Source organism: Anabrus simplex, chromosome 12 (genome assembly GCF_040414725.1).
Source record: "Anabrus simplex isolate iqAnaSimp1 chromosome 12, ASM4041472v1, whole genome shotgun sequence".
NCBI classification, from domain to species: domain Eukaryota; kingdom Metazoa; phylum Arthropoda; class Insecta; order Orthoptera; family Tettigoniidae; genus Anabrus; species Anabrus simplex.
Genome location: NC_090276.1, coordinates 59738857 through 59751309, shown reverse-complemented (window position 1 = coordinate 59751309; position 12453 = coordinate 59738857). Strand labels below are relative to the sequence as shown.

Genomic DNA, 12453 nt, shown 5'->3' with positions numbered 1-12453 from the left:
CTGTGGGCGGGATGGTGGGTTGCTGGACATTGCAAAGAACATATCTCTCCTCTAATAATCTTTCCAAATAATATTTCATTAATTTCTATTTCCTTAGAATGTTACAAACATAAGGTAGTAAGGGATAAATTTTTACCAAAAACAGTTGATTGTAGACTGTTACTACTACTATCTCTGGAGGCCACGGGTGTCCCACTGTCGAGTAGTGCACTAAAATAGTATTGCTTTATAACAAATGCAAAAGTATTACGGCGATACACACAAATGTTTATACAGAGTTTCAGGTTCGACGGGCCCCCAAACTAAAAAAAAAAAAACTATCTTCGCTTGTACTGAATCATGTAGCTTTCAACGAGACCTGTAGATTAATAAGAGGTTGCTTAAATCGGACTCCAGTGAAAAAGCTTTAACATCTCACAGCAATACCACCACCTAGTGTTAGAAGAAAAGTGGCAGCATACAAGGAGAGGACTTAAATTGAATATGAAAGCACTTGTCCACTATGTGGATATGAATCTCCTATGCAGAATTTAATGAAATTTCCCTTCAAACATCTACAGAACTAAAAGTCCCAGTTGAAAGAGCTATGTCACAACTGCAAAATGACGAACTTTCCCTAGCTCATTGGATCTTGGTTGTTATGAGAGTTGGCTGGTATGAAAATTTCCAAACAAACCAGGGTCAGAAGTGGGCAGGACCTAGGTCAATTGGGTGAGGTTGGGCTACATCAATGCCGACATGATTAAGTGTGAACACAAAGAAGACCATCAAGCATATGCTTCTGTGTTCACAGTGTCTATCTTCTTATACAGAAGAAAACCTATTTCAAGCCAACAAGAATGCACTGGGTGTGGCCAAGATATGGTCCAAAATAATATAAAATTAAGATTATTGTAACTGTATACACATGATGACAACAATAATAATGAAAATAATAATAACAGAATGTTCGAGGAGACAGGCAATGTGAAGAATGGAAAATTATTTTACAGACATCAATTAATAGACCCTTCTAAGACTCACAAATGCTCATCAGATATGACACATAGTGACACACAAAAGGGCTATAGCGATTTCAGACTAATTGAGAAAATGACAATCGGAATGAATGAAAAAGTACTGGGCAGATCACAAGACCAAACAGAACAACCTTCAAAGAGAAAGTGAACGTGAAACGACTGCAGTGGTCCAATAATAATAATAATAATAATAATAATAATAATAATAATAATAATAATAATAATAATAATAATAATAATACATCCAAAACACTTGCCCAATGATAAAATAGAAAAATGAATATTATTTTAAAACAATATTATTAAGTTTTAGCAGCAACTGTATATTTCTGAGATGACGCACACTTATAGTGGACCCAACAGAGATGTAATAAATTCATGTACATAGCTCCTACCTGTGGGTGGCGGCAGTAAAGAACACCCACAGTATCCCCTGCCTCAAACATAGAAGCCAAGTATGAGGCAAAAACTGAAGGGTACAGAAAAAAAAATAATTATATAGATATAAAAAAATTATAGCATTCCTTTTATTATAATTTTACTTTTCACGCCACGAAAATTCCCTAAGTTTGTGTCCTAGAGTCAATGCCATAATGACAGCCTACTAATCTTCTGCGATGAGATCATCGGGATTTATTTACAGCAATACAAGGAAACATTTTGAACATTAAATACTGTCCTATAACCCAAGAAAAGTACAAAGCAAAATGTTACTATAACTATATAGTTTTTTATGTACTGAAAAATTTCGTTTCCAGGAGATGATTGCTCTACTTCCAAGGAGGGCCAAACCCACTCGTAAGTGTCCAAATGACCAAATAAGGTCAGATCTCTATGTATAGAATACTCCAAAATAAATAAATAAAATAACACGATGAACTCCATGCTCACCTTCCTTTATCCTTTTCTTCCTGCCCAGTGTCCCTATCTTCTCCCAAAATGACTCCTCCTTTTCATCTTTTCTTGCAGCTGACACTGGTGGTCTAGGTGACTTTGGCCTCGGCGACGCCATTGCTGCTGTAGAGAATCCTGCGGGCAGAAAATTAAACTAGCCACTAATCGCGGCCATTCAAATCCAAATACACCTTCGTCAAAATATACCATGCAGGTTAAATGACAATTTGACGAAAACAACTTAACATGACTGATAGCGAATAAAGGCCAGACTTCATGCAGAGTGATATAATACACTTCCTTCGACAAATGAGTCTGGAAAGCTTATGAGACCGTATGAGATTGACAGTGATATCCTTAAGATATTGCCTGATTATGGCATCTTTTCAAACCAGTATTCAGAATTGGCAATGTTCCGGAGAAATGGTTGACTCAGCATGTATCGCTGTTCCTAAGAAAGTGAAGACAAAGCGTTGTATTGAGTACCGTACAATTCATCTCATCAGGGGCCGTTGACCTAGATGTTAGGCCCCTTAAAACGACAAGCAGCAAATTCATCTCATGCACCACATGCTGAAACTCTTCCTGAAAATACTCCACAGGAGAATTCAGAACAAGTGCGAGAAAACCATCTCATGACATGGGGTGACTCCTTACGGGGGTTGATGATGTGTACGACTCCCTGTTATTTCCTTCAATTCTCTCAGTAGGTCGTAATTGTGGTCTTCATTCGTGTCTCTGTACCTGGCGTCTTGTTTTGTACCGTACGTCTGTGGGAGGCTAGGTCACACTAAGAGCCTTTACGTTTGCAGGCAAGTTGCAAACATAGAGAAGTTATGGAATTTGTTTCTTGAATTGTTACCGTATAGCATGTTTTTGTGGAAATGCCATGTGTTGCGAATTTAATACCGTGTCCATGTGTGAAAGTTCACACTTGCCACAATGGCAAGAAGATGTGCGTACCGCGACGAAAATATTACTATACAAGTGACTATACGCCAATATTTTCATTTCATTCGCAGGAGGACAGGAGACATTAATGGAAGACAAAAATTCCAACCGAAAATGTAACTGTAACCAAGAATACATGAGTATGTTTTATCATTTTCCCGAGCTGATGGTGAGTTCTCCTTTTAACTTTCTTCTTGTTCTTTAGGCCTTTAGCAATATGTTTTATTGTTGATAGAGAACGAGCCTAAAAGTAATATAAATGGTCACTAACCAAGTGAACCTACATTTGTGTTCTTTCATAGGTTAGGTACCTTTTGTAGAGGTGCTGGTATACAATTTCTAATCACTAGATTGCTTGCGAAAAGCCTGGATTTAATTCCAAATCTCTCCGCAGTGCTCATATCGAGTGAGGGCATATGACGCAGTTGATGGTGATTCGTCCGTCGGATGGAGACCTTAAGCCTTGAGCAGACCCCCTGATTCTATTCGACAGGAGTAGGCTATGTGCCGGAGCCGGGTTTCACACTGTCCCTTCCTATCATATGATCTACATAATAGACTTATCATGCATTCAATTCATCTCATTAAATCCTCTTATGAGACTGGCATCAGAAAGTCGTTAAAACTCGCTACGTACAGCGATTGGGAACTGGAAGTTGGAGGAAGGGGGGGGGGGGGATGTACAGACAACAAGAAGTACTCGGGTTTGTGGGATATAGCGGATAAAGCTACAAAATGGTAAGTTTTTGTGCTCTTTCAGCGAATTTCGACAGAGAGGTCGGTGCGCCAGTAATAGTTTTTTATTTTTATTTGATTCAATACTATACAATGAAACTTTCACCACAGGAACAATTACACCTGTACTAAAATCAAATACCTCAGTACCATGGCCCTGGCAAACAAATATACGTCTGCTACCCTTCCTCGCAGCGAAGGCGAAGTCTCCACTACTTGCAGTGGTACTGTACAAATCTGTTAGCCGCGACGAACGCTTTTTTTTTTTTTTTTTTTTTTTTGCGTCGCACCGACACAGATAGGTCTTATGGCGACGATGCGGTAGGAAAGGGCAATGAGTTGGAAGGAAGCGGCCGTGGCCTTACTTAAAGCACAGCTCCAGCAATTGCCTGGTGTGAAAATGGGAGACCACGGAAAACCCTCTTCAGGACTGCCGACAGTGAGATTCGAATCTATTATCTCCCGGATGCAAGCTCACACGAACGACATTTTTTTAGTATTTCCTCTAATAATTTGGTTAATATTTAAAGAAAATAAAGGAAATAATTAGCTGGCAAGACAACAGAGCTTGTACAAATAGCTTTTTTTAAAAAAAAAAACTCCTATAATTCCTAGTTTCAGCCGGCTGAAGTATACTAAAAATGTAATTGTTTTCTTCACAACGTGAGGGGTGACTGCGCCCCCCCCCCCCCCCCCCCGTCACTCGCCCCTCCTCCCTTAATCAACGCTACTGTCTACGGAGATTCATTTCATTTCATACTCGACCGCGTAGAGAAAAGAGAAAACAGTTGGACTTACAGTACATATATTCTGCCTACATTGAAACTAATGTGAAATAATCTTCGCGCAGTCATTATGATGTATCGCATGGTATCAATATTTTGTTACCGGGCGAGTTGGCCGTGCGCGTAGAGGCGCGTGGCTGTGAGCTTGCATCCGGGAGATAGTAGGTTCGAATCCCACTATCGGCAGCCCTGAAGATGGTTTTCCGTGGTTTCCCATTTTCACACCAGGCAAATGCTGGGGCTGTACCTTAATTAAGGCCACGGCCGCTTCCTTCCAACTCCTATGTCTTTCCTATCCCATCGTCGCCATAAGACCTATCTGTGTCGGTGCGACGTAAAGCCCCTAGCAATAAATAAATAAATAAATAAATAATTTTGTTGTTGGTGTTTTTGCTAGTTGCTTAACGTCGCACTGACACAGATAGGTCTTATGGCGACGATGGGAGAGGAAATGGCTGGGAGTGGGAAGGAAGCGTCCGTGGCCTAAATTAAGGTACAGTCCCAGCATTTGCCTGGTGTGAAGATGGGAAACCATGGAAAACCATCTTCATCTCCCGAATACTGGATACTGGCCGCACTTAAGCGACTGCAGCTATCGAGCTCGGTATATATATGGAAGTCTCTCTCTCTCATCGCTGGTTATTTATCTTCACTTTCTTGATGAAACTGTGAGTGGTTACCACTTCAAAACCTACGACTAAAGAATGACAGAATTAACTTCATTCGGCGACATCGCGACACACACCGTAATTTGCAAGCAATTGTATTTCGCAATGAAAATGAAAACCTACAACCTGTTGTCCAGTCTTTGAACGGGTCAGGGATGTAATGAATAAATCATATATAGGCTATTAGTACGATGGGGTCGCCACTCCCAAAGTGATATATTAATGTCTGATAGATGCTATGAAATGATATTGCAGAGTGTTGCTGGAATGAAAGATGACAGGGAAAACCGGAATACGCGGAGAAAAACCTGTCCCGTCTCCGCTTTGTCCAGCACAAATCTCACATGGAGTGACCGGGGTTGAACCACGGTATCCAACGGTGAGAGGCCGACGCGCTGCCGTCTGAGCTACGGAGGCTTGTATTTCTCAATAATAATAATAATAATAATAATAATAATAATAATAATAATAATAATAATAATAATAATAATAATAATAATAATAATAATAATAATTGTTGCTGTTGTTCATTCAACCTTTGTCCAGCTTCTCTACGGGGTCGGGTATGAGGTGAGGTGAAGTGAATCTGTCGTGGCAGGTTTTTGTGACCCGATGCCCTTCCTGACGTCAACCTCATCAGAGGAGTTAATGAGATGAAGTGAATGACATGATATATGGTAGCAGAAGGGAGAGGATGAAACCCGGTGCCGGCACATAGCCTACTCCTGTCGAATAGCACCAAGGGGTCTGCTCAAGGCTTAACGTCCCCATCCGACGGACGAATCACCATCAAGAGCGTCATATGCCCTCACTCCACATGAGTACTGTGGAGAGGTTTGGAATTTAATCCAACCTTTTGGCACGCATGCCAGCCCAGTGGTGTAGGGGTAGCGTGCCTGCCTCTTACCCGGAGGCCCCGGGTTCGATTCCCGGTCAGGTCAGGGAATTTTACCTGGACCTGAAGGTTGGTTCGAGGTCCACTCAGCCTACGTGATTAGAACTGAGGAGCTATCTGACGGTGAGATAGCGGTCCCGGTCTAGAAAGCCAAGAATAACGGCCGAGATGATTCGTCGTGCTGACCACATGACACCTCGTGATCTGCAGGCCTTCGGGCTGAGCAGCGGTCGCTTGGTAGGCCAAGGACCTTATCGGGTTTGGTTTGACCTTTTGGCACGCAATCTAGTGATTATAAATTGTATACCACCACCTTCCACATCCTGTTGGCCAACCGTCTGATGGTGAAAATTTGTGCGACCAACGGGACACGAACAGGCTAACCTCGGTGTCAGACCATTTAGACATCAACGCCTTAACGTTCGTGGCCACCAGGCGAGCTAATAATAATAATAATAATAATAATAATAATAATAATAATAACTGCTTTATTGATAAGCAATCCTCCCTCATATTTCTCCACCGAAAATATGATTTGTATGTTAAAAGGTGAATTGTCAACGTTTTTGCTTTTACAACCGCTATCTGGAGTAAAAAAAATTACACACTAGCCAGGGCCTCTCAGGGTGCATGCGCTTGGTGCATGCACTGTGCACTGTGGAAAAGACGACTTCGCTTGGTTGACCAGAGTGCAGAGCCCCCCACTCCTCGATTTTGAGCAATAGCGTTTACTCTCTCTTTCCTCACGCCTGTCTTGCTCGCTCCCCCTGTCTCCCTCTTCCGCACTTGCCCCGTAGCGCTCCAAATCCGAGCTGAGTTGCGCCGAGTAGAGCCGAGCTTAGCCGAGTAGCCCAGAGACGAAGCGTTGGTCCGAGACAAGCCGAGCGCGACCGATGCACAATGCACGGAGCTCTTGCGCCTCGATTTGCACGCGTGAGATTTTGGGCTTTTGAGAGGCCCTGCACTAGACTAACGTAAGAGATATAGAATGTATGTTAAAGTGGCCGTATTGATTAATACTAAGTAATTTAACATTATATCAGTTTTGCACTTCTTTGCTAGCGTGGAGAACAGCAAAAAAGAAGGATCTGAAAACTGCATTGCAACGAGACAGCTAAGAACCAAAATGGCGGGCGAGCATAAGTAGTTTTTAGAGAGACCTCTACTATAGAATTAGAAGGTTTTGGCCCCAATAGCGACGACTAGGGGGGGGGGATGGGGGCCAATTGCCCCCCCCCCCTTTCTGGAGGAAAAAAGTTATTCCATTTTAGCCAGCTGACTGTTTTTAAGTTTCGGCAGACTGAGGAACCTAACAGTTATCTTAAAAAATCGCCTCAAACTAGGAATTGTAAAAAAAAAAAAAGCAATTTGTACAATCCCTATTGTTTTTCAGCCAATTCCTTCCTTTAATTTTTTTTTTTTTTTTTAATTATTAAGAAGAATACTCAGTAGAACTACGCTCAAAATGTCGTTCGTTGCAGCTAACCGATTCGTACAGCGGCACAGCAAGTAGTGGAGACTCGCGCGGCAGCGTGTATGGACTCGGATGTTCAACCATTTACTAATTATCTATAACTATATTTTGATGTGTAAGTAATGTAATGTCCTGTACAATTCCTATGTATGAGCCTGCAGGCTCGTTGGAATTAATTGAAATGAATGAATGAATGAATTTTTGCCAAGGTAATGGACACTGAGGTGTCGCGCGCATTCGTTAGTCTACAAGTTTCACTCTGTAAATGCGTCTGTAGTTCTATCTAGTGTCTTACTTTGTTAGTGTGCAGTCAAATACTAAATGTTATTTTAATTGTATAATCGCGCCAAATTTCTATTTAAGTGTAATACATGTGTAATTATTGTCCCATTGGTGAATGTAATTGTATAGTACTAAACCCTATTATTCATCATCTGTTTACCCTCCAGGTTCGGTTTTTCCCTCGGACTTAGCGAGGGATCCCACCTCTACCGCCTCAAGGGCAGTGTCCTGGAACTTCAGACTTTTGGTCGGGGGATACAACTGGGGAGTATGACCAGTACCTCGCCCAGGCGGCCTCACCTGCTATACTGAACAGGGGCCTTGTGGAGGGATGGGAAGATTGGAAGGGATAGGTACCATCCCGGCATTCGCCTGGAGGAGAAGTGGGAAACCACGGAAAACCACTTCCAGGATGGCTGAGGTGGGAATCGAACCCACCTCTACTCAGTTGACCTCCCGAGGCTGAGTGGACCCCGTTCCAGCCCTCGTACCACTTTTCAAATTTCGTGGCAGAGCCGGGAATCGAACCCGGGCCTCCGGGGGTGGCAGCTAATCACGCTAACCACTACACCACAGAGGCGGACAACCGTATTATTACCGCACTAAATATAGTAGACTCAACCTTTACGTCTCTATCGAAATTTGCTCAGGGAGCATTAGAAAACGTACCATTTTGTAGGTTGTTTTTCTTTCCATTTTGATTCCTACCCCCGCCCCGTCCCCCTACTATAGCTCTCAGGCCCGGGTACTTTTTGATTTTTGTGCCCCCCCCCCCACTTATAACTCCCAATCACCGCTACTGTTTGGCCCTACCCCTTTGCGTGACGTCATCGGAGCCACCATTATAGGGCACTCTAAAGAGCCTTAGGAGCCACAGTACGGCCACATGACGAATTTCGTCCTGATTTGTAGTGATGTGCGCGAGTAACGCTTGGACTCGCGAGAATCGAGTCTGGCGAGTCCAAGCCTCGCCGAGTAACCCGTGCGAAGTACTCGAGTCTCCACTGTGACGTCACGATCCATAACAGCGACCTGTTGCCGAGCAGTCGGAAGAAATGCTCCAATCATTAAGTATTATTACAACAGCTACGTAAATGATGACCATAACGTGAAACACGCGAGTGTATCACCGTAACTTATTTGTTTCGAAATACCATTCGTTTAGTTTGTCACACAATGTTCTTCCTTTTCTCCTTCGTCTATATTTAATTGGGCGCGCTCATTACAGCACCTATGTAGCGTAACGGTTAGTGTTACTGACTCCCATCCTTGGAAGCCTGGGTTCGATTCCCGGTACCGCCAGAAATTTTAGAATGTCAGAAAGCTGGTATGTGATTGAAATGGTACATGCAGCTCACCTGCAATGGGGGTTTTCCCGAAAGGAGCTGCACCACCTCGGGATGAGGATATGAGTTTGCATATTTGCATTATATCGCCCAGTAGGTTAGCCTTTGGTAACTTGAGATACGGAGTAAAGATTAGGAACATGATTTAATTATTCATTGTAGGCTTCCTTCCCTCTTCTTGTCTATCCCTCCCAATCTTCCCATCCCCCACCAAGGCCCTTGTTCAGCATAGCAGGTGAGGCCGCCTGGGCAAGGTACTGGTCATTCTCCCCAGTTGTATCCCCCGACCCATTGACTCACGCTCCAAGATACTGCCCTTGAGGCGGTAGAGGTGGGATCCCTGGCTGAATCCGAGGGAAAAACCAACCCTGGAGGGTAAGCAGATTAAGAAAGAAAGATAGCAATCTAGTTGTATCCCTATGTCTTCTTCTTCTTCTTAATCTGCTTACCCTCCAGGTTCGGTTTTTCCCTCGGACTCAGCGAGGGATCCCACCTCTACCACCTCAATGGCAGTGTCCTGGAGCTTCAGACTTTGGGTTGGGGGATACAACTGGGGAGGATGACCAGTACCTCGCCCAGGCGGCCTCACCTGCTATGTTGAACAGGGGCCTTGGCGGGGGATGGGAAGATTGGAAGGGATAGGCAAGGAAGAGGGAAGGAATCGGCCGTGGCCTTAAGTTAGGTACCATCCAGGCATTTGCCTGGAGGAGAAGTGGGGAAACCACGGAAAACCACTTATGGTTGAGGTGGGAATCGCACCCACCTCTACTCTGAGTGGACCCCGTTCCAGCCCTCGTACCACTTTTCAAATTTATTGGCAGTGCAGGGAATCGAACCCGGACCTCCGGGAGTGGCAGCTAATCATGCTAACAACTACACCACAGAGGCGGACCATCCCTATTTCACATTAAAAATATCTTAACATAGTCGCTAGTTACGTAGATTCATCTGAACACACTGCAGACAATTGACAGTGCGAGACGCAAGGTTCGGTAAGGGGCGCAATGTTCACACAATTGTAGAGGTCACATATACCACACACAGCTTTAAAAGCTTTACGGTCAGGTATTCTTTGTATAGTCACGAGCGTACAATAATGCCCTTTATAATATGAATAGATTAGTCGAAAATGTACGTTTGTCCTGCCTGATCTCTACAATTTCACACTGTGCGCCGGTAAAATGAAATGGCGTATGGCTGTTAGTGCCGGGAGTGTCCGATGACATCTTCGGCTCGCCAGATTCAGGTCTTTCGATTTGACACCGGTTGGCGCCCTGCTCGTCATAATGAGGATGAAATGATGATGAAGACAACACACACACCCACCCACCCCCCGTGTCGGCAAAATTAACCAATTATGGTTAAAATCCGCGACCCTGCCGCGTATCGAACCCGCGACCCCTGTGATCAAAGGCCAGCACGCTAACCATTTAGCCATAGAGCCGGACTGTAGCTCATAAGCACCTGAGTCCACACATTCCTTAGTTTACGTCACAATATGGTTTTGTTGTGTAGGCCTATACATTCATGTAAATACGGCATAATGTACATCAGTTTGTACATTATATCACTGTGCATTATTTGGAAACGGACCCAATACTTGTCCTTGGCCTACCTAAAATATCAAGCATCGTGTTGTTTCCATACACGGCTCGCAGATAACGCTGCCAGCGTCCTCGGCCTCGAGTCCGGACTCGAGTACCTCGAGTTTTACGATCCCAGACTCGAGTCTTCGCGAGTCCATTCGCAGCCCATCACTACTGATTTGACCTGTACATCACGAAAACAGTGGTCAGACTCTCTGGCATGGTTACCAACATATTTGCAGAAGAAACTAAAGTAACATAGGGAAAGTTTCTTCTTTTTTAAGACAGATGAACTATTTGTATGAATATGTACTGGTGCAAGTGGGGAGTGCTGACTGAAACATTTTATACAAAAAAAGGTCTCAAGCAAGAAAGTGCACTGTCGCCATTATTGCTTACTATATTGATGGATGAAATCATAAAACGTGTAAAACAGAGTATCAGTAGTGATGAAGGGAATGCTTTGGTATTTGCAGATGTGGTGACCATGACCATTTATTTATTTTATTTTAAAAAATGCTATTCATTCGGGGCGTCGACCTAAGAAGATCTTTTGCCCCTACTTTGCACCATGTGTTATGAACCTGCATGTATTTGGACATTGCGGAAGTGTAAAGTGTTGAGTGTAAAGAAAGGAACATTAAGGACGACACAAACACCCAATCCCCAGACCAGGGATATTAATCATGTACAATTAAAAGCTCCTGACCCGGCCGGGAATCGAACCCGGGACCGCCGGGTCACAGGCGCACGCGTTGCTCCCTACACCGCGGGGCTGGACTACTGATGACCATAGTTTCCAAATTTTCTCGGTACAAGAGACGATTTATTCTGCATGCAAGTTTTAATTAAGAGGTGTTGATAAATTGACAAGCATGTACGGTACCTACATTCTTGTTTTGTAAGTAGCCAGAAAGCATTCGATTAAAAAATAGCGCATGGGTATCTAGTTGGGTTTTTTTTTTTTTTTTTTTTTTTTTTTTTTTTTTTTTTTTTTTTTTTTTTTTTTGAAGGTCGGACATGATACGACACATATTCACTGGAATCAAAAGGCCAGTGTCAAAATTGTTCACACATCTTTGGAAATTGAAATTTATCGTGGAATTCGCCATTATTTTATTTCGTCCCGCTGTAGTTTAATACTACTCCAAGGTAACAACTGAAGCACTGGAAACATCTTCGGCAATAACCGTCAGGGTGAGTGATAAACGTACAAACGACATTCATCTTGTAAATGAAACTGTTCTCCTGGCTGACAAAGAAGATGATTTACAAATATTCCTCGATGAAGCAAATCACGCCTGTATTAGGTAACTAACGCCAAAAAGACCAAACTCAAGAAAAGAGGTGTTAATATGCGGCCAAATTTTGATAATGAAAAGATACAGCATGTTCGGCAATATAGATATCTCGAATGCTACTAAACGAACAGTGATAATGGAGACGGGGAATCAGAACTCGAATAGGGTAAGCGCGAGGCACGTTCATTACAAACGAAAAAGTTTACTGTACTATCTGCGCACTTTTTAGCGATAGTATTATAGTGCTGAATCGGTCGACTTCGGTTATCTTCGAGATTCGTATCGGCAACCTTTGAAACACAAACTAAGAATCGCTTATCATCGCTATGCGACATCTGGCGTACACTTTAAGTACTCGCACTGTTGTTGTTTCCACAGCAAAGCCAAACTATAGAATTCATGCTAGTAACACGTTTCGCATCGGGAAATGTTATATAGTATTATATATTGAGCATGTGACACAGTTGTTGGCGTAAGATAATAAAGATTTAGAAAATTCATATTGATCGATCATGTT

At 43.1% G+C, this 12453-nt stretch overlaps 1 protein-coding gene across 1 annotated transcript in view; it reads right to left on the bottom strand.

Annotated features, from left to right (window-relative positions):
• The window catches only part of parvin (beta-parvin), a 34700-nt gene extending 32652 nt beyond the window's left edge, over positions 1 to 2048 (bottom strand). The window contains exon 1 of the mRNA XM_067156711.2: positions 1911 to 2048. Within this exon, the coding sequence (XP_067012812.1) occupies positions 1911 to 2031 (121 nt within the window). The 5' untranslated portion in view covers positions 2032 to 2048. The remainder of the gene's footprint in view (positions 1 to 1910) is intronic.
• Between the last annotated feature and the right edge of the window lie 10405 nt (positions 2049 to 12453).